The 23503-nt window shown below is 40.4% G+C and overlaps 1 protein-coding gene across 3 annotated transcripts in view; it reads right to left on the bottom strand.

The window, feature by feature from the left end:
• LOC122813901 (zinc finger protein 436-like) overlaps window positions 1-23503 on the bottom strand; it is a 770947-nt gene that overhangs the window by 560268 nt on the left and 187176 nt on the right. The window contains exon 1 of one of the 3 annotated variants that reach the window (XM_044086445.1): window positions 12427-12862. The exons of the other annotated variants lie outside the window; for them this stretch is intronic. Within the exon in view, the coding sequence (XP_043942380.1) occupies window positions 12427-12630 (204 nt within the window). The 5' untranslated portion in view covers window positions 12631-12862. Of the gene's footprint in view, window positions 1-12426; window positions 12863-23503 lie in introns of those variants that run through there. 3 annotated transcript variants of the gene reach the window in all.

The raw sequence follows: 23503 nt of genomic DNA, 5'->3' as shown, positions 1-23503 counted from the left end.
CATCCAGGGACAAGGAGGTCATAACATCCCTGTATTCTTCCCTTATAAGGCCCATTATTGAGTACAATGCACCATTCGGCATGCACCTTGCAAAGCACAAGCAACAGTTGGAGAGACTATTTGTTTATTTATTTTTTATTTATTTATTTGCAGTTTGTTTGCCAGGATAGTCCATTGGGCCACAAGGACCCCATTTTCAATGGAGTCCTGGGGAGAAAAGCTCCAGAAAAATATAAATACATAGCTCACTTTGCACATATACATTATAGATTATCTCATAGGAATGTAAAGTAAATATGATAAGAAAAGGTTAACAATGATGGAATACATCAGTACAGTTCATTAAACAGCAATAAATACACTTTGTAAAAAAAAAAAAAGTAGCAGCATAGGGTAACTGTTAAATAGTTGGTTAAGTAGTTCAATAGAACTGTGGAACTACAGGAGGAAGTGATGGTGTATTTAGTTCTAGGAGAGTAGGAATTGGTATTCGAAGGATTAGGTAGGAATGGGTACAGGAGCACTTCCAGTGTAAAAGGTAGGTGTGAGTGCAACAACGCTTTAAATGAAGAGAGACTGCTGGTGATGCAGATAGGAGATGGTAGAGAATTCCAGAGGCATGCAAGAGAGAAGGACATTAGGCGATTCTCGGCTGGACGTGTGGGTTTGTGCAATTTAATTAGGTTTGGGAAATTAGATCTTAAGTCATTTTGGTTCATGCATTTCAAAGGTAGTGGCTAGGGAGGGACAAAGAGAGGGATTGTACATGAGTTTGTGTGCTTGGATGAGTTGGGTATATGTGAGGAGGTTAGGTAGCTCAAGCCAGTTTAGTTGGTGAAGAGAATTACAATGGTGAAAAATGTCTCTGTGACTTTCTGCAAATTTTGATGTCTTGTTATACAAGGTTTTGTTTTGAGGGAGGATTGTAAGTTGGTGAGGATAGATGCACCATATAGGAGGGATGGGATGAGATAAGTATTGGCTAGTATGAGCCTGGTGGAAGGAGAGATATAACGATCATGGCCAATTATGGTGGCATAGCATACCAAGTTTTTTTGTGTTTTTTTTTTTTTTTTTTTTATATTTACTTGTAAATGTTTGTCAAATTTTAGTTGATCATCTATGAGTACTCATAGTAGTTTAGTGTCAGAGACTATTTCTAGGGGAGTATTGTTTTTGCTGGTGATTATGAATGGGTGTTTATCTAGGGAGGAGGTTTTGGAGGCGGTGAATAACGCAAGTTTAATTTTGGTTGCATTAAGAGCCAGATAGTTGTCTAGCATCCACTGCTCAGTAGCAGAGAGGGCACTTTGGGTAATCTTATTTACAGTGGGGATACAAGGAAAGAGCAGATATGGTAGTATGCTGGCATATTGGATGATGCTGAAGTTTGGAATGGCTTGGTAGAAGTCATTAATGAATATGTTGAATAGCAGGGGGCCTAAAATGGAACTTTGGGGGACACCTGTGGGAGTATTAAGGAAGGGGGAAGTGGCTTTATTCCATTTGACTGCTTGTTGTCTGGTTGTGAAGTAGCTGGAGAACCACTTGGTACAGGAAAGAGATAGGTTTAGTTTGAAGAGTTTATTAAGAAGCAGGTTGTGGGAAATAGTGTCAAACACCTTGGAGAGGTCGAGGAGAAGAGTGTACATGAAATGGCCAGAATCGTGGGTTTTGTTAATTGTTTCAAGGAAGAAGAGAAGGGCAGTGGAGGTGCTGCTACCGGGTCTAAATCCATGCTGTGTGGGGGTAAGAATCTGGTTGTTGATGAGATAGGGTAAGAGTTGTTGGTGGGTACATTTTTCAAGAAGCTTTGTAATAGGGGATAAGATAGCAATAGGGCGGAAGTTTGTAATGTCATTATTATTGCCTCTTTTATGTAGAGGAATAATAAAGGCTTTCTTCCAAAGCTGGAGGAACTGGCTTTCTGAGATAGAGTGATTAATTAGTATGCTAATAGGAAGAGAAATGACTTCTGTGGCTACTTTTAGGAAGTAGGAGGGAATTTCATCAGGGACACTGGAACCAGGTTTTAATTTTAGGAGAAGTTTTTTATGCTGGATATAGAGATTGGATTGATAGAGAAGACTGGAGGTTGGGGCAATGGACGCTAGGGGAGGAAGGGATGGATGCAGGCTGAGGAGGGGTCACAGAGGTGTTGGTGAAGGATGATGTTAGCTTGCTTATGGACTCTATGAAGAAAGAGATAAATTGGGTGGCCAAGTCCATGTCAGATGCATCTGGGTTGGGGCAAGGGTCTTCTTTTTTTCCTGGGTTGAGGAGAGATGAGATTGCTTTCCAAAATAGTTTGGGATTGGTGTTGTAGTTGGTTTGGAGATGGAGAAATAGGCTTTGCAGTCTGAGGTAATACTTTTTTTACTTTATTTCATAGTGTCTTATATTCATTAAGGGTGACAGTGGTTTTATTTTTATGGTAACATGTCCAGGCTTTGTCACAGAGTTGCATTGTAGCCAAGGTGTTTTTGGTTAACCAGGGTACAGGGTTACTTTTTGTATGCTTTGTTTTTAGAGGGGTAAAGGAGTTGAGCAGGCTTTGTCACGGAGTTGCATAGTAGCCAAGGTGTTATGGTTAATCAGGGTACAGGGTTACTTTTTGTATGCTTTTTTAGAGGGGCAAAGGAGTTGAGCAGGCTTTTAAAGTAGGAGAGAGCATTATCTAGGGGAAGAGTCTTTAATGGGTTCCAGTTTGTGCTTTTTAGTGCATTTGAGAAGTTTTCAGAATTTAAGTTATTTAGGCAGCGAGTGGAAATATAGGTGTAAGTTAGTTGTACAGAAGAGGGGAGACAGCAGGCAAAAGTGGGGAAGTGGTCAGCTAGTGGGTCAGGGAGAATACCACTACCAGAGATACAGTGAGGATGGGACACTAGAATCCAGTCTATTGCACTTCCAGTAATGGAGTTCTTGGAAGGCCTGGTAGTGGAATTGATTAGCTCCGTAAGGTTATACAAGTTAATATTGAGTGAGTTAGTGAAAGATTGGATTGTGGCCCAGTTTATGTTCATGTCCCTCAGGATTATGGTTTCATGAGTAGTGTTGGCAGAGACCCTGGAGAGAATATCTTCAAGGGATGATATATTGTCTTCAGGGGGAATATAGAGGGAAGAGAACAAATATGAGTTTATGCTTATTTAGGTGGAGTAGGGCTGGTATCATTTCTGCCTTGCCAAATTTGGGAAAGGGTTTGGTATAGGGGGTGACTAAGAGGGATGCTGAGGAAAGGAGTGCTACACCACCCCCTTTTTTGTGTTCCGTCATTCCTTGACATGTGGTAGTTGGGAGGAGTTAGCTCAGAATCTTTCATGTGGGGCTTAACCCAGGTTTCTAAGATGGAGAGAGAATATCGGGCTGATTATGTAGAAGCCAGGCTAGAAGGTTTGGAATTTAGTTACATAGACTCGAGTGTTTAGAGCTGAGAAGTGGAGGGGTTTGCCTGTTGATTGGTGGGGTGGGGTAGGGTTGGATGTATTTCCCTGGAGAGAAAAATAGAGATAAGATGATAGATGAGGTATTCGGTTTGTTTGGGGTGAGTATACAGGTAGAGAGTTTTCTGGACATTAGACTAGTGTAGTTGGGAACAGTGTTTTTAGAGTCTACAGAGGTTCCTCGCCAGGAGAATCCAGGGCCACAAAAATCTACCATACACAGATAGGCTAAAAGCCCTATCCCTCTATTCGGTTTCATACAGACTCCTCAGAGGTGACCTTTGTCTGGCATACAAGGTGATCTCAGACCCCACCTTGATGGGACTGTTGCATATCTGCAAGTTAAGGTCCACTCTAGTAACCTGCATGCGTGGCCTCAACCTGGTCTGTGACATCAATAGGACTTCTTGGCGGGACAGATGTATGCCCCAGAAACTCCCTTATCTGTTAGAATAGACTCAGTCTCCATGTCAAGCAGAGTGCCTCTACTTCTTTTTAAGCACAACCTAGATAACTGGATGGGAAATAGAAAATACATCCTGGGATTCCACCCATGTCCCAGCTGGACAGGGGGCATCGAGTGCTGATTTGTCTGAACATGGGATAAACACTTGGCTAGGCTTATAAAGGCCTCAAGGCCAACAGCCTAGTAACATCCTATGATCTATGTATTGTTTAGCCTGTGAAACAACATAGCTGTGTGCATGCCATACCTGGATCAAAAGATTAGCATGTTGGAGAGGCAAATGAACATCACCACTGCCACCATGGGGTCACACTAGGATGATACCACTGTCATGGTCACTGCTTAGCTTCCACTGTGGATATGCCCACAGGACAGGGTAGGTCATGTTCATGTACTGTTTCTCCACCACATTTCATGCCAGTGATCAACCATGGCCTCCTGCAATGACATAGCCTACATAGCAGATCAGTATTGATACACATGCCACTACTACAGGGGATGCACCCATGGCCAAAGGCAGTCAAGATCTGCATCAATACTGACACACAGAAATACCTGTCACAACTATATGCACAGTTAAACAACATCTGCAGGTCCTTTGTGACCAGGAACCCATACTGAGAAAGTACCTACTATATCTGGACACAGTAGCTCCTCAGGAAGCATCACCCCCTTCCATCAGAGTATACAAAGCTTACTGCAATCACATAGCCATGTCACTCACTCCATTCCACATCCTTAGTGTCCATTTCTCCAATGTGCCCACTGTTGATACCTCTCAATCTGTCTCTCCCCACCTGTGCAGTATAACAACTGTGCTCTACTCTCATTGTTGTGTTTCATAGGTATGTAATGTCTGCTGCACTGTACAGCATAATCTAGGTACAGTACCGCACACATCAGCATTAATCCATGTTGAGTCTATTCTGGCCCCTAGTTGTGGACCAGACACCAAATGTTTGCCAGTGCTCCAAAGTACTGCACCTGCCTCTCACAATCTTCTGCTGTTGTCAGTTTCTACATCAGCTCACCAACCAGCACTTCCTCTTCCACTGACTATGGTCAATGTGGTCCTCTAATGGTAATCCCATGCTTTAACTGTCTGCATAATACCACATTTTGCAACACTGTGCAGACAGCAAATACTTTGTTGTGGTCCCTAAAGCATACAACAGTATGCTACTAAAAGAATCTTGGAAGTGGGCCTTCAATAATTTGAACATACGGTAAATTATGTTGATGTATGTGACACTGTACAGTTCTATGTAGTCTCAGCCATGTTCTGTGGATTGTTTACTGGCATCATAAACCATGGCTGTAGGTGCAATCAACATTATTAATACAATGGATATGAGGGGAAACAACCCCCCACATATAGCTAGTATATGTCTAACATCTGACAGATGTGGGAATTGTAACTATGGATGGCACTCATGGTCATTCTATACAATACACACTGAACATTGCATAACACCTGGCAATTAATGCAGTGGAATCCTTTCAGGCTGCACACCGTTGCCACGTGGACCAGGTGGAGCTTTAATGGTGATGTGGTAGCAATCAGTGGCCCATGACTTTCAAGGAAAGGGCTATTTCAAAGAATGCTTGCTTAGTGGCGCTTCTCTCCTCTTCATTCTGTGGGAACCACATATGCCCCTCCTCATGCTATGGTATAACAACATTAATGAACTAATAATTGTCAGGAAGATACCCGTGATATGCCCAACGTATCCCATGACGGCCACTGGAAGGCCCAGTAACAAGGATAGACAAAGTTACCCACACCTTATTGTCCACAGGAACTGGTATTGAACAAAACGTGTGGGATTCCATGTGATGATGGCACATGTCTACAAGTTCTTACATGGTGACTCTGTCCACAACACAGCTTTTGATTATGTCCTTAGAGTGGTGGTGATGGCAGGTTAGGAATGATCAGATCAGTTTGTGACATGGGGAGCAATGAGGCATACCACTGATTACACTGGCTATAAGAATGGCTCCCAAAATATACTGTCTCGGTAATGCAGGTGTTACTCCTAGCATCTTAGCATGGTCTTAGTCTCTGTTCACCAAGAAACAACAGCATGCAAATTGACGCACCATGTTGAGCAGGCTTTATACACTTCTGAATCACTCCGCCATGTTGTTCATTCTCATTTGCATTTCTAATTGGTCTTATTACCATAACGCTATTCATTTCCATATCATTATATGTTCATTTGCATATGATGTTGGCTGCAGTATTTCACCAGGCAACACAATGGTGCAGCCTGAGACTCTGATTTGGCCCACCCTGTACATCACCACACAACATAAATTCAATTAACACATTAAGCTATTTGTTTATGAATCCCAGATTAAATCTTTACTTTTCTGTTTGTATATTATAATCACACTGTACACTAAACTCTAAATACTCCAGAGGCATTCTACATCTTACTACTAATGAATATCACTGTTTGCTTAGATATGAAGTTGCTTTAGTTCACATGCCTGTTTTCTCAAAATAAACTAGAAACGTATGTTAAAACTAATGAAAGCTATCTTCTTCATGTGATAAGCAACACCTTTTCTTCTACTAGTTAAGGTGGAAAACAGACTGACAGAATACAGGCCATCTCCATACTACAACTTAACTAAAACATGCTGCCTGCATCCTTCAGAGCACAAAGGAGGGACTGCCACATTAATCAGATACTTAAAGAAGAGTCCCACAGGCAAACATATTTGCAGTGTGTCTTTATACTTTATTCAGTTCTAATACAGAAACACAGATTATGGCACCAGATAATGATAGTTTGACCCACCTAATCTCCAGAAGGCATAATCTATTACCTAAACCAACAGATTACATTTCCAATCACATCCAAGAGCTCATTTATGTCCGAGTTATATTTTTAAACTCATTTACTGTTTTAATAGTGCTATTTTTTCAGTTAGACTGTACCAATCATTCATCACCTTTTCTTAGAAATAATTCTTCCACTTACTTCTCTAAGCTTTGGGTGTCTTCAGACTGTGTCCTCTTTTTTCTGTGGCATCTTTTATTTTGTTTTTAATATGGCAACCACATGGACTCTACTACCACTTCTGTGGTGCTTACATGTTTTTTCAACCTACTCTGTTCAAGAATATATATATATATATATATATATATATATATATATATATATATATATATATATTAAAAACAAAATAAAAGATGCCACAGAAAAAAGAGGACACAGTCTGAAGACACCCATAGCTTAGAGAAGTAAGTGGAAGAATTATTTCTAAGAAAAGGTGATGAATATATATATATATATATATATATATATATATATATATATATATATATATATGGATCTACTTCAGAACACCATTGTTTCACTTACCTGACTCCCACTTCCCTGAGATGAAAGGACCGACAACTGCACAACACCGACATCCAAAACACTGACTTTTTATGCAAGGTAAGCAACTGCTTGGCCATCCCAACAAAATTAAACCCACCACCGACACCCCCCCTAACTAAATATACCAACTTTGAGATCACACTACCACGGGGGTAAGGGGCAAAATTCAACAGGATGGACAAGTGGTGACTTACAGTGCATGAAAACATGTCAGTCTTGTGAAGTTGTATGTCCTTTCATCTGGGAAATTTCAGTGTCAGGTAAGTGAAACTTCAGTGTACTGAGGAAGTTATATATTACTTGCCTTACAGTGCTCTACAGACTGCCAGTGCTAATTGTCAGTGAAATGAGCTGCATTTAAGTTACCTGTAGCACACTGCATTTAAGTTACCTGGCACTTGCTCACTAAAGCAATTATACAAGTCAGTACTAAAAAATTAAAAGCACTACACCCTCACAAACTCCCCTTGAGTACCTTGTTCCCCACTGGCCCTTTTTTTCAATTATAAAGGAATTCCCAATACTATTCTAGCAAGTCCAAAGGTCAGTTGTCAAATCTCATCTCCGGTCCAGCTGGTGAATCTGGGAATCTTGAGGCAATGTTACAACTGCCTCATATACACAGACAACCCTCTCCTCCTCCCAACAAATTCCAACACATGTGAGAGATGCAACCATATAGCCATACTGGAGGCTAAGCTCTCTCAACTCAGTACTGGCAAAACCAGTCAGGAGGAGAAGGAAACCACACTCACTACAATTCCAGTCTCACATAGACCTACCACGACAGCAAACCAAGCACATAAACACACAAAAACATACTCGAAGGCTCTAAATAAAAATCTGCCTAAGCAGCAGAGACCTCCAAAGCAGACACCCAAGTAACCGCTACCCCAAAACAAAACGCATGCAACACATAGCTCACAAAGCCAGTGTGCCAAACAGTCAGAGCCCTTAAGGCTAAGCAACACACCTGATACACTTGTAATAGGTGACTATCGTCAGGCACACTGACGTCCCGCTCACCAGGCTGAACAAGGAGAAGGTCACGGTGAGCTGACTGTTGGGCGCTAGGATCCGCCACATAACACAAGCACTCAGATCACTCCAAGGCAAGTACAAATATGACTCAGTCATTGTCCATGCTGGTGTGAATGACCTGAGACGTACCTCCCTGGACTACATGAAAAGAGACATAGAGAAGCTCTCTGAGCATGTAGCCCAGGCCGGTATGACCCTGACCTTGAGTAGCATCTTACCCTCACCAAGAATGATGCCACAATATGAAGACAAGATGATCAATTTCAACAACTGGCTTAAGTATTGGTGTCATTCAAAGGGGATCCAATGCCTGTCAGCCTGGGATGACATGCTCGACAAGCCACGATGCTTCGCTAGGGACGGCTTGCACCTATCACCCCTGGGCTTTCAGATATTGGCAAAGGCTCTTGCTACCCGCATAGTGCCTTTTTTTAGGCAAGGCTCAAAAGACAAACCCACCTCCATAGGCATCACAAGGGATAAGAAACTAAGAGTAGTGCTACTCAACGCCAGAAGTCTAAACCACAAGATGCACGCACATGAAACTCTTCTTAGCATGGAGAATACCAATATCTGTGCAGTAACAGAAACCTGGTTCAAGGCTCCCGAGAGCACCCCAGCACTACCAGGTTATACCTCATACCATGCTTTTCGGCCCCAAAACTTGGACCAAACCACAAAAGGAGGGAGAGCATCAATATTCGTCAAAGATACCCACACCTCCAGGTTGGTGGCACAGCATGAAGCATCAGAGACTATCCATGTGCAACTAACAGTGGGTAAAACTGCCTTCCAGTTTATAGCCTGTACAGACCACCCTCCCAAACCCAGGAATCCCACTCGGCCTTCCTGAGAACACTGGAAAATATGAAGGTCTCTCCAAACACCATTATATTGGGCAACTTCAACTACCCAAACATAGACTGGGAGCATTACTCTAGCTCCAACACCCTAGCCCAAAGGCTCCTAGAATTTATAAACTGAAATGCTATGGAACAACTTGTTACCACTCCCACAAGAGGGGAAAACATACTGGACCTGATCATCACCAACATGGGGACTCTATGCTCCAGACCAGAAGTGTATCCCTCACTGGTAAGATCAGACCATAAACTAATCTCACTAGATATTCACATCCCGAGCCCACCCCCTGCCCAGAAAACCACAGTGAAAAACTCCTCTAAAGCAAATTTCACACTCCTCAAAACCGAGGTGGAATCCTTCAAAGCCCCCGGGCCTGTGGAAAATACGGCCCAGACCGCAGAATCCTTTATACATGCATTCTATGAACACCTTCAGGAATGCATGGATCATGCAATCCCAAATAAAACCAAGACCTAATCCTCCAAAGGCAGACGTCCTGTCTGGTGGACCCCAGTCATAAACAAACTATACAATAGAAGGAGGAAGCTACTACGTGATAGAGAAAAATCCCAAAAAGGGAAGGCATCTCTGATCAGTAGGGCACTCATAAAATCGTCTAAGGCCAGCTTTGAGAGAAAAATTGCACAGGACACTAAGGATAATCATAAGGCTTTCTTTAGCTATGTTAGGAACCCGGGTGGGAATTCCCAGATATGCTCAGAATTAGTCCAAAATGATAAAAAATACACCGAACCCACAGACATTGCCAACATCCTAGCTGACAGGTTCAGCACGAACTCCCCCCCACCCCACCAAAAGGGCAAATATCTATCCCAGCAGAGTGCTGCCCCCCTGACATCTCAGATGCTCAGGTAAGAGCTGCCCTCTCCAAAGCAAAAAGCACAGCATCAATGGGACCAGACGGTGTCCCGGGCTGCATCCTACATGAACTCCAAGAAGAGCTAAACCCAAACATAAAACTACTGTTCAATCTCAGCCTTACTACAGGATATGTACCCAAAGAGTGGTGTACAGCAACGGTGGTCCCTCTCCACAAAGGTGGTGCCTCAATGGATCCTGGAAACTATCGCCCCATAAGCCTGACTAGCTTGGTCTGCAAAGCTATGGAAAGGATCATCATGGACCTCATAAATAAAGATATTGGGGACCTACAGACACTAGATCCTACCCAGTTCGGCTTTGTTAAGGGCAGATCCTGCCTCTTAAACCTGGTTGATTTCTTTGAAACGGTCACCAAGACCATTGACGAGGGGAAGGTGGTCCACACAGCCTACCTGGACCTCGCAAAAGCCTTCGATACAATACCCCACTCGGGCATTATAGATAAGCTCACCAGCTTAAATATAAACCCCTATGTCACTAGATGGGTTGCAAACTGGCTCAAGAACAGAACCCACATGGTTAGAATTGCTGGAGCCATGCAAACTCCAAACCAGTTACAAGTGGCGTCCCACAAGGCTCAGTCCTGGGACCTCTCTTGTTCGGTATATATTTCTCAGAGGTACAGACCAACACGGAAGGACTGCGGCTGACCAAGTTCGCAGATGACTGCAAACTGGGTGCCATAATCGACTCTCCAGCCGACACAAGCATCCTCCAAAAGGGCCTCATAGAAACAGACAACTGGTGCCAGAGCCATGGCCTCAAGCTAAATGCCAAAAATTGTATAGTCATCCCCTTTGGCAAAAACAAAGTGCCCACAAATTACCACATAGGTGGTAATCCATTAAGTATGGAAGAAGTAATTAGGGATCTGGGGACCCAAGTTGATAGCAATCTCTCATTTGACAACCACGTCGCCAAAGTGGTTAGAAAAACATTTTATATAGCCCACCTAATCATGAAGGGATTCACATCTAGATCAGGGGAGGTCATCGTGCCTCTTCACTCATCCCTTATCAGGCCCATAATTGAGTACAATGCCCCTTTTGGGATGTACCTTACCAGATACTTGCAGCAACTGAAAAGACCCCAGAAGTACCTCACCAAGAGGATCAAAGGGCTCAAACAGATGCCATATGCTGCCCGGTTAAAGAAACTCCAGCTCTACTCAGTGGCATACCGCCTGCTCAGAGGCGATCTGTGCCTGACGTATAAAGCCATGTCCAACCCGGAATTAATGGAAATGCTGCACCTCAGAAAATCCAAATCCCATCGAGCTACGCACTCGAGAGTCTTGAACCTCAGCACTGAAATAAATAGGACATGCTGGAGGGACAGATTCATAATCCAGAGGCTCCCTCCACTCTGGAATATAATCCCAGTCCAGGTTAGGCAGAGTCCCTCATTGACTCTCTTCAAGAGGAATCTTGATGAGTGGATGGGGATCGTAAGTTTACCCCGGGTATCATTTCTGTGTCACTGTTAGACAGAGGCACAGTATACTAACCTCAAAAATGGGCATAGCAAAATTAATTTAAAATGGGTGGTGAAAGCCAAACACACTCTGGCTAGGCTTATAAATGCCCTAGGGATATATATATATATCCCTAGGGCATTTATAAGCCTAGCCAGAGTGTGTTTGGCTTTCACCACCCATTTTAATTCTTGGAGGTTCTCTGTTTATGACTTCTGGTGTAGACTGCACCATTTTCTCATGCTGTACTAAATTACGTTCAAACTGTCCACATCCTAAGAAAGATGAGGTCTACAGAATTGCTCATTGGCAGTTTATGTGAGCTCTATTTATTTAAGGCACAATAACTTTTTGTTCCATTTTACCATGCCTCTTTGTACACAGCCTAGTATTCCAACAGCTTTTAATCAGATAAGCTGAACCCCTGGCCCCTTCCTCATTTGTTAATGCTAACACTTTCCCTGAACACTTCACTCATTTCAATTTATTTCACTTCACAGATGCTTCATGCTTAACACCATCACTTTTACCTTGACAGTAACATGTTTGTTGTTTCTGAACCAGATGATGTATCAATCATGTTGTATAACTTTGTGTAATCAGCAAAAAAAGGCAAACATTTCCTGCATAACCTTCTGTGTCACTTAATATCACACTTTCTAAGCTTCTGCTTTGTGCCAAAAAAAAAATAAAAATACTGATTTTTTTTTTTTATGAATACATTAGTCATTAACTAAGAAAAAATCCTGGCTAAAACTTTTGGAAGATAATTCTTTTGTCAGTTCATCCCCACAGAGAGAACCAATTAATTAACATTGATCATGGAGCATCCCTTACCTTATACATACTGACTGCCTCGTGCAGGAACACAAAACTGTGACATGAATGCCTGGGAACACACAGGACACAGATAAAGGCCTCATCCTCCTGGCAGAACAACTCCAGTCTCTGTCTGTGGTCCCCACAACAGTGCTCTGTTCCCCTATTTGTAACGCACAGATTCTGCATCTCGTCTTTCTCTCTGAAGTCTGTTTCCTGCATTGAATGCCTCAGCTTCAACTCCTAGGAGTCCTTTTCAAATGGAAGTTCTTGTTTATACTTAGAACAGGAAAGTTTTGTTACACTATATAAAATCCAGTTAACAGAGACCATATTCAGCTGGCGTCAACAATATAGAATCAATAGACTCTCAGGCAAACTGACAAATTTAAGTGATATTCACAACCCACATTATGTAAACCATGTTAACAGTAACAAGAAATTCCAGTTTCAGTTTCAGAGCACAGGAAGTAGAATATGTTGGGAGTGACCGCCTCCATTTAAAGGGGCACTGCAAAATGTAGTTCAGATGTTTTACTTTCTGAGATGGAATAGCAGTCTTTTAAGTAGTTGCTTTTAATTTTAATGTTCAGAGTTTTAGAAATACCTTGTAAATTTTAACTTAAAAGGCAATGAAATTATGTATTTTAAATATATATATTTATGGGTCTAGTACATATGACCTAAATTTCATATGACTGAAATTCATTTGAGTCAGACCAAATGACCTAAACTTCATTTGACCTAAAACTCATTTCACTGACAATGAGCTCTGGCAGTCTGCAGAAAACTGTAAGGCAAGTAAAAGGTATATGTCCTGTTCCCCACTGTAGTGTGACCCTGGAGTTAGAATATATAGTTAGGGGGTTCTGGGTGGCGTAGTCCCCCACAACGTTCAGTTTTACTGAACAATATAAAATCAAACCACAGAATATATAATCAAACTAGGTGGGGGACTACGCACACCACACCCCCCCCCCACACACCCCCTAACTATATATTTTAACTCCAGGGTTGCACTACAGTGGGGAACAGGGCATATACCTTTTACTTGCCTTACAGTGCTCTACAGACTGCCAGTGCTAATTGTCAGTGAAATGAGTTTTATGTCAATTTAGGTCAAATGAAGTTTAGGTCATTTGGTCTCAGTCAAATGAATTTCGATCATATGAAATTTAGGTCATATGAAGTAGACCCGGGTTACCTTCATTTCTTCGAAAGCTCATTTGAATGACAAGCATTTTAGTCGGATCAAATGACTGAAACTTCATTTCCCTGACACTTCATTTGACTAACAATTAGTAGTGCCAGTGTCTAGAGCACTGTAAGGCAAATAAAAGGAATATGTCATTTTCCCCACTGTAGTGCTACCCTGGCATTAGTATATACAGTTTGGGGGGTGTGGGGAGCACAGCCCCCCACTTACTTTGGTTTTACTAAATAAAATAAAACCAAAAGCAAAGAATATAACATGAAAGTAAGTAGGGGGCTATGCTGCCACACACCCCAGTGTGGGGGGCTGTGCCCCCCACCCCCAACTATATATACTAACTCCAGGGTCACACTACAGTGGTGAAAAGGACATATTCCTTTTACTTCCCTTACAGTGCTCTAGACACTGGCAGTACTAATTGTCAATCATTTGGTCCGACTAAAATGTTTGTCAGTCAAATGAGCTTTCAACAAAATGAAGGTAATCTATATATATATATATATATATATATATATATATATATATATATATATATATATATATATATATGTGTATATATATATATATATATATATATATATATATATATATATATATATATATATATATATATATATATATATATATATATATATATATATATACAATGACCCCCCCATTAAATATTCAAAAACGTGCACGCTGATTGGTCAGTGTGCACATAGTAAATCAGAGTTATAGTAATGGAAAAAGGTCTGGTCGCCCGGACTTTTTCCATTACTATAACTCTTTTTTCACACTGTTTCACTATGTTAAAGGAGTTTAACATAGCGAGACAGCTTTAAAAAAGCAACGGAGATTCTCCGTTGCTTTTTTAAAGCTGTCTCGCTATGTTAAACTCTTTTAACATAGCGAGACAGTTTGAAAAAGCAACGGAGATCCTGCTTTCTCCGTTGCTTTTTTCAAAACTGCCTCGCTATGTTAAATGGGTTTAACATACCGAGACAGCTTTAAAAAAAGCAATGAAGATTCTCCATCGCTTTTTTTAAAGCTGTCTCACTATGTTAAACCCATTTAACATAGCGAAAACAGTTTGTAAAAAGCAACCCAGAACTTGCTTTCTCCGTTGCTTTTGCCCACAGTTCTGATGTACTGCGTAGGCATACGCATGCGCAGTACATGAGAACTGCTGCAGAATACCAGACAGCTGCAGAAGGGCAGCAAGGAGGCATTATACAATGCCAATATTTAAGAAAAGTAATTATTTTTTTTTCTTAAATAATGTCATTGTATAATAGCAATAACCCATGCCTGGGTGTGGGTAATGCTGGATTTACCCACGGTTGGCTTTGTTTGGCCACTCGGGCTTCCCCCTTGTGACCAAACCACGCCAACCGTGGGTAGATCCAGCATTACCCACATCCATGAGTGAGTTATTGCTATAATATATATATAAATTATATTTATATATTATTTATATATAAAACTTAAAAGTAAACTAAGTTATATAGTTTAAGAAATTTTATATATCTATCTATATATGTACATGCATGCACACACACACACACACACACACACACACACACATACACACACACGTGTATATATATATATATATATATATATATATATATATATATATATATATATAGATATATAGATATATAAAGGAGAAGAAAATTCAGTAGTATATATATACACATATAAACTCTATTTTAATCCCAAAACCATACTTTCTTATCATATTTAATCTCCTTTTACTGATGAATTTTCCTCCCCTTTATTTATTTATTTATTTTCATTTATTTTGTCTACCAAGTTCAATCAACCCAGTGAGGAAACGCCCATTTCTGATATATTTACTTTTGAATTATTTATTTTCATCCAAGTAAGAGAACTAGTCTATAAACCATTTTAACCCATAAACAAGGCTCACTGTGAAACACAGATACAGAATTAAGTGCAGGAGCATCTTCCTTCCTCAGCTCAATGCCCATAATGTAATCAAACAAAGAAATACAAAGAGCAGACAACATCAACAAAATTCCCAGATTCACAATGCAATTAAAGTGCTTTGTCAATGAGAAGTGTTTAGAAGCACAAGACATTGTGAAAGTCTAGGAGCACAACATGAACAAAGTGTATGCTTTAACTAAGACTCAAACGTAGACTCTCCAGATCATTGGTCCAGCTGTTGTAATCATTCAGCTACCAAAACAACTGGCTTTTTCATGAAAATGGTCAGTGGACCAGACCATTTACCTGGTCAAAATAAGAAATAAGATAGGTAGATAGATAGATAGATAGATAGATAGATAGATAGATAGATAGATAGATAGATAGATAAAAGGCATTTCCCTGTACACATTGATCTGTTTGTGTGTGAATTACCTAGGTACTGTGGGAGAGATGAATGCTTCAGGGTGTCATTTGTGGTTCAGTAGTCTGCCTGAGACTGGTTGACAGACTAGGAATGTAACACAGATGATGAGAGATGTCTAAAAAGGCTGACCTCTGTTTAGCAAGCAGGAAACAGTACCTAGCACTGCAATTGGGCATAACAGAATCCACTGTTAGTAACCTACACAGTTGCAGCAGTTTCTACAGGCAAAGCCAGTAATGGGTCAGGTGCTTGGGTTAAATGATTCCAATATAATCAAGTTGGATGTGTACTGCTTAAATGTTAGTATAGACAGGGTGGGGAACAAAGCCACCTGAAGGAGATAACAGTCACATCACCAGAGTAGTGATGGGCTGTCTTGTGACTGCCAGACATAATTATGTTAACCTGAAGTTGTAGACAGGAGATTTACTTTCCTGGGAAGCCCAGTCCAGCAAAGATCAGAGGATGGATACCTTTTCAGCTACCATTAAACTAGGCGTATTTTGACTGCGAGACGCAAGGAGATAAGCTGGAGAAAGTTTATGATACCCCCACAGATATCCTGATAGGAATTTACTTTTATGATTCAGCTTTCTATATCCAGTTACGTGCAGCCAAATATAGAGACTAGCATATAAGGGAAGGTATCTCTGGGGATACCTAGCAAGTACCCACAATTTGAATGCCGGATAATGATGTGGTTGCTTCAGGAATAAATGTTGTAATAGCAGCAAGCCTTAAGCAAAGCTAAATGTGTCAAAAGGTGCCACACTTACAGTGAAAGGAGCTACTTCAGGGGAAGGGATAGTTGGTAGCAGTAAGCATAAATCACATAGTTGTCAAATGATACTAGACATCTTACTGAAAGAAATCCAGGGAGGATTACAAAGAGGGAGAGAAGGAGTTATGACACGCATACCTCTCAGATCTTATCTTATAAAACATGAGTGAGGTACCCAAGGAGTTTAGTGACTCTTGGGTTAGAGGTAGTCTGTATCCAGAGATAAGGGACTATTGTACATAGAATGGACTGCTGAGAGTGGGGCTGAAGGAGGGTGTAACACATTATGCTAGTCCCAAGGGCCTACTGTTAGGCACTTCTAGCTATAGCCCATGAGATTATATTTAGGCAATATAGGTTTAAAGTACACAAAAAAACAGGTTTTTGCAAAATTTGTATGGCCAAACATTGCAAAAATACCAGATATTTGGAAATGCAGATGACAAAAGTAAGACTGCTCTGTGGCCTTAGCCTGGTACTGAAGAACCATTTCAGAAGGTCAACATGGATATTGTGTGGCTTATTATTACTCCAATCTCTTCAAGTAAAAGGTATATCTTGATGGCAAGGGTGCCCACAGGCAGGTGCAAGGGGGTGCACTTGCACCCCCCTGTATTCGGCTGGCCCGGAGATTTTATTTTCTTTTAATTTAAAAAAAAATGTTTTTTTCCTTTGTGTCAAATCGCTCAAGCGGAACAGGTGTTTGCGACCTGATTTCGTCTTCTCTGTCTGTGCGACTGATGGCTTACGTCTTTAGCTTCCACGCCCGCCCCGCGCACAGAATTTGAAATGTAGAAGACATTGGGACTGCAGGCGAGCGTAGAAGTGAGAGGTAAGTGTGTGCGTGTGTGTTTTTAAGTGTTTAAGAGGTGTGTGACAGTGTGCAAGTAAGAAATAGGCAGTTAGGGTTGTGTGGATGTAAGAATTAGATAGGGGTTTGTATGCATTAGGAGTTTGGAAGTGTTCTTCCAAATAAACGCACATGGGTTTGTGATTTCTATGTAACAAGTGATGGAGGAAGAAGAGGTTTCCCTCATTTCAGAAGAAATGGGAAGTGATAATTATGCCTAAGTAAAATTTGCAAAGTCACAAAATAAAATGGCACTGTCAATGTAGGAATTTGCTAAAGATTTCAAAGTGTTGCATATAACATGATTTGCACTTTATATCTCTTAAGGAGATCTTAAGGATTATCATGACACTGGAAGTTAGTTTTGGTCTTCCGTCGTTTGGGAATTTTACTGGTCCAGTTTATTGGATCACTGTATGTATCAATAGGAAATATGCCAGTGCAGCTGAGGTATTACTTATAATAGTTTAGTAAACTTTATTGTAGTTGACAGCTGTCATAGTTCTTCCATTTATTGGTAAATGTTAGCATTGTATTTGAAATGTTTGCTATCACTGTTATTGTACTGAACAGAAGTGATTGAATGTTTGCTGCATGGCAGTGCAAGACTACGCTTAAAGGAAATTTCACATTTGCTCTCTGTTTATATTTTTTATTCAGGGTTGAATGTTTCAGACGTGTCCAGTTTTCTCTAGAATCAATAATTTACCATGATTGTGCAATGTTCTTACTTCATTGTATTTTAAATGAGAAGTTGGTTTGCATTTACTGAGCACCTGTGGCTGTTTTGGGTGAATCAGTAGTAATGTTGTGGTTTAGAGATTAGTTCAGCATAAGGCAGTATGCAAGCTGATGTGTGAGAGGCAAACTTAACGAACAACAATGTTATTCAGTTAATCAACCACCCACTTCTGTAGGATCTAAGGTTTCAGTCTGTATTTACAGAGCCATTGAATTGCTACTTTTATTAATTGCTGTTCTGTTTACGACAAAGGGTATGTCTGCATGAGACTATGTGGCATTGTGAATCTATCGCTTATTGTGGGCTGCCTTTACACTTATTTTCTGGTTCTTATCAAGTTGATTCATGGTTGCTACTCAACTCCTTTGCTCTTTACAACTTTTGCCCTTCCACACTAGACTGGCTACTTCACAAACAGAATATTTACAGTGAGATGTGTGTTCACACACACTGACAGAAAATCAGCACAGGATTCCACAAAGATCCACGTTAGCACTTATGCTTTTCACCTTATTCATCAGCCACCTCCCATTAAGCATTAACACAGCCAACACCATTTTATATGCAGATGACATAGTTCTCAGCCACTCATTAACCTTATACAAAACCATAGTAGAACAGTTACAACTCACCTTGGTAAGTTAAAAACAAAGCTAGATTTTAAAATGCTAGCCATGAGTCTGTCCCCTGAAAGCAAAATAAAATGAATGCTCTTGACACTCCTTAAAAACCCAACCACCTCTGTCTATATCACTCTCATATGACATAAATCCCATTGAATGTGTTATCTGTTTTTAAATACTTAGGTGTAACTCTTGTCTCCAGCCTAAACATGCATTTTCACATTAAATACCTAAAGGCAAAAATAAACCCTATGTTCTTTGGCTGTTGCCAGATCTCATAATGCCTCATCCCCGGAGGAAGGAAGGAATGCAGCACATCAAAATATCCTCCAAACCCAGTTAGAATCTGTCCTACCATTACTAGTTTATGCCTTCACTAAAAATCTGAAAGACCTGCAAACTCACTCTAACAAAATATGCAACTTCATTCTTATATTCCGATAATATGCACATTACTGTTTTCACACTCAGAAGACCAAAAATAGCTTTCCATAAAAGAGAGATCAGACCTTTAATTGTTCATTATCCACAAAGCTCTCCATAGTGAAACCATCTGAGCTCCCTGAGCCATAAACTAACCATAAAAAGATACTCCATACCACCTTCAGTCACAAAGCAACTGTGCCCAGGTTTCCTTAGACCCCAAAGACACCTTCATCCTCTGAACACACCTCAATCCTGGCACCTAAGCTTTGGGTCCCACTAACCCCCCATCAACTTCTGTAATTTGAACACATGCAGCTCATTCAGGGAAGAAATCCTCACTGTAATCCATGGGCCACCTGCACATGTTTCAGAAACCCACCAGTAGCATTAAATAACCTGGGTTTGCTCTTTGTCAGTAATGTAAACATTCCCTAATCACAGTTCATTGCTGAAAACCATACTTGCCTCCCGCTCCCACCCCTTTTGCACTTACCAACCCCCCTACACTAATACACCATCCTAACCTAATCTCTACTCAGCATTAACACCCATGACAGTAATGTCGCTCTATCTCTCTCTCTCATTGTACATATCTACAGATGATCTGGTCAACTTTCCTGATTTATTGAGGCTTGTCTTTGTATGTGTTATGTTTGCTTTTTCTGCTATAAGACATTGTAGCTTGTACTGTTGTGCCAGAAGCTCTACTTTGACTTCTGTGCTCATGTAAAATGTGATGTGCAACTCCCCAGCTTTGGCTGAAATGGATCCTCTCTGGATAAGCCTATATATAATTTCTCATTCTTGGGACATCTTTGTCATGTTTCATTCCATCTTCCACATAACCTGTCAACCAATAGATTCCATTTCTATTGAAGACCTTGCATAGAGGTATCCACCAGAAAAAATACAGGCTTGTTTATTACTGGCTGTTGATGTTGTGATGTCCCCCCTCTGGACCAGTAATCAAAGAGCCTGAATCCTCACCAATGACACCGGTGAGGGCCATTCACTTGGAACAAAAATAGATATGCACTGTATGTAAGAAGTAGGTAGGTAAAGGTAGGTGTGTGTGTAAGTAGTATGTAGGTGTGTGTGTGAATGTGTGTGTGTGTGTGTGTGTGTGTGTGTGTGTGTGTGTGTGTGTGTGTGTGTGTGTGTGTGTGTGTGTGTGTGTGTGTGTGTGTGTGTGTGTGTGTGTGTGTGTGTGTGTGTGTTTGTGTGTAAGCATATCTCTCAACTGTCCTTGATTTTAACTCAAATTTTAGCTCTGTCCCTGTGAATCCCACTTAACACTAGTGCCTTTTGGCGGAAAGGTGCTGCATTATACTTAATAAATAATGACAATGATTAAGAGGTAGTGGTTTTTGTTCCTGTAGGACATGTATATCAATTCACATACTCTTATTCTGTTAATGTCTCAAGTTAATAGATGTAAAGTGTCCCTGATTTGTTCTACATTTGTCACTAATTCTGTTGAAATTTGTCTTGGAGTGGCTGAGAGGTATGTGTGTAAGTAGTAGGTGTGTGTGTGTGTGTGTGTGTGTGTGTGTGTGTGTGTGTGTGTGTGTGTGTGTGTGTGTGTGTGTGCGTGTGTGCATGTGTGTGTGTGTGTATGTATGTATAAAAGAGAGATAGTACACCCCTCAGCTGCCCAGATTTTTACAGAATGTCCAGATTTTTGCCCCATATTCCTCCTAAAAAGGTTTAAAGTTGTTAAATAATGACAGACATTTGTGTTTTAGACATCATATCCTTTAGAAAAATGCATACTAACACAAATCCTGTTAGTCTAGCAATTTTCTAAGTTCATGAGAGAAATATTTGTAATCTGTCCCTATTTATGTTAAGCTTTGGCCATATTTCTTGCACTAAGAGGTCTTGAGGTGTGTGTGTGTGTGTGTGTGTGTGTGTGTGTGTGTGTGTGTGTGTGTGTGTGTGTGTGTGTGTGTGTGTGTGTGTGTGTGTGTGTGTGTGTGTGTGTGTGTGTGTGTGTAATGTCCTAGTTAGCTTTAGCAGGTGGAATTTATTTTCAAGTGCATTTTTAAGGAATTGTGAGCTTCAAGGGAAGAGAAATTTACTGCTGTTCATGCTAAGTTTGCTTAAAATGTACATCTGTTTAGTTCACTATTGTCATATAGAATTTTAAAGCAGTGTTAGTAGCACAGCAGGTAGCATACTTGCATCTTGATGTAGAAGGCTATAGGTTTTACTTCCACAAGATGTAGATTTGTATTTTAAGGAGATGGGGTGCTGCAGTCCTGAGTATGTCCTCCTTTGGAGAAAATGCCTAGCAACTATGAACCTGTTTTTCAGCTTGCCACCCATTCCCTATTGCAATATACTAGCTTAACATTTTTTTTTTAATGTAGCATGGGCAATTTATTCTTTAAGGGCAGTGGGCACTGAATTTGTAGATGAAACACTGAAATATAAAGTTGTTTTCTAGCAACATCTTCATTAGTTTCAGATCTCGTTAATGTGGAATTATTCAGATGACTTTTACTTCTGCAGAGATTGTCATACTGACTGACATTGGTGGATTGTAATGACAGAAGTTTTTCTAAGTGGCCTTTTATGGTTGAAATGTTCTGAATTGGGCAGTTTGTCATTATTGGTTCATATGTTTTGTTTCATTGCTTGCTGGAAAAACATTCAAAACTATAAATTTAAAACACACTCTAACAAGTGGTGCTGTATTATAGAAGGAATATAATTACATTATTTTATATTATAATTAAAACAATCTGTATATATTATAATCATATGTATAAATATGTACACTTCTTATGCATGGCTACTTTGGTTTATCTCAGTAACAGGAAGGATACTGTAATGTCTGTGTCAAGACATAAGGTCTAAAGCTTTTAGCTAAGCATATGATGAAGTTGTTCACATTACTGATAATAGACCCAGTTTCATATAACTAAGGTTCAACCACACAAAAGCAGAAAACACCCAGAATTTCCCTCGCTCACTCAGTAAAACTAATCTTGAAAAAAGAATTAATAATGTGCATATATTAGGGATATTGGACTTATCTTTAAAAAGATGAAGTGATGACTTACAACTGTGTCAATGTTGGGATTATGAAGAAATGCTTGATTAAGCATTAATTAAAAGATATACATAATTTAGTAACTGCACACTGTTTAAGTTAAATACAACTATACTGTGTCGGGCATTCAGAGCACAGAATGCCAGCTTTTATTTAAACAGCAACTTGTGTTACTGACAGCTAATCTTGGAAGCCAAAGAACACTAGTGTTATAAACTTCTTCTTTCGGCTTTTCCGGTTAGGGGTCACCACAGCTGATCACCTATCCGCTCATGATTGGCAGTGTCAAGTTGCCAGCCTGGCACCCAACCTTCCACAGAAGGCACACACATGCACACACACTCATGCCTAGGGCCAATTTAGAGTGTCCAATCCACCTACAGCATGTCTTTGGGATGTGGGAGGAAACCGGAGCACCCGAGGAAACCCACATGACCACAGGGAGGACATGCAGACTCCGCACAGAAGGCACCCCAGCCGAGGATCGAACCGGAAAACCTCTTGCTGTGAGGCAGCAATGCTAACCGCTGCACCACCGCAGCCACCTATAAACTAATCTGTTTAAATCTGTGTAATCTGAACAGGCTCATGGGACTCAGTTTAGTGTCCTACATGAGAAATACTGAGCTAATGAACACTATTCCCCAGTAGTTGTTTATAAGTCACTTACAAATAAATAAAACAAGGGGAAGTAATATGAGATGAAACAAATACCTTGTCTTTATGGTAGGTAAAAAGGAAAACTCTGTTAGTACCCAAGTAAATAAAATGATTATTAGCAATGAATGAGAAATTATTCCAGTATAGAGAACTGAACAGCCAAGCTTTCTTGATCAGAATTCAAAAGGGCTGCCAGCTGAAAGTTCCCTTGAGTTAATTGCAATGTACATGGGGTATGTAAAAAACATATCACTGATTCCTAATTAAATCTAGTTATCTGTAATCATTGTAGAAGTAAAGCATAAAACAGTATGCACACTGAGAATTTTGAACAGTGTTTATGGCAACTGGGGAGAAATAGCCAAGTAATGGGACCCTGT

The sequence above is a fragment of the Protopterus annectens genome, chromosome 10.part0 (genome assembly GCF_019279795.1).
Source record: "Protopterus annectens isolate FY-2018-M chromosome 10.part0, PAN1.0, whole genome shotgun sequence".
Lineage (NCBI taxonomy): Eukaryota > Metazoa > Chordata > Ceratodontiformes > Protopteridae > Protopterus > Protopterus annectens.
This window is presented reverse-complemented; position numbering and strand designations above follow the sequence as displayed.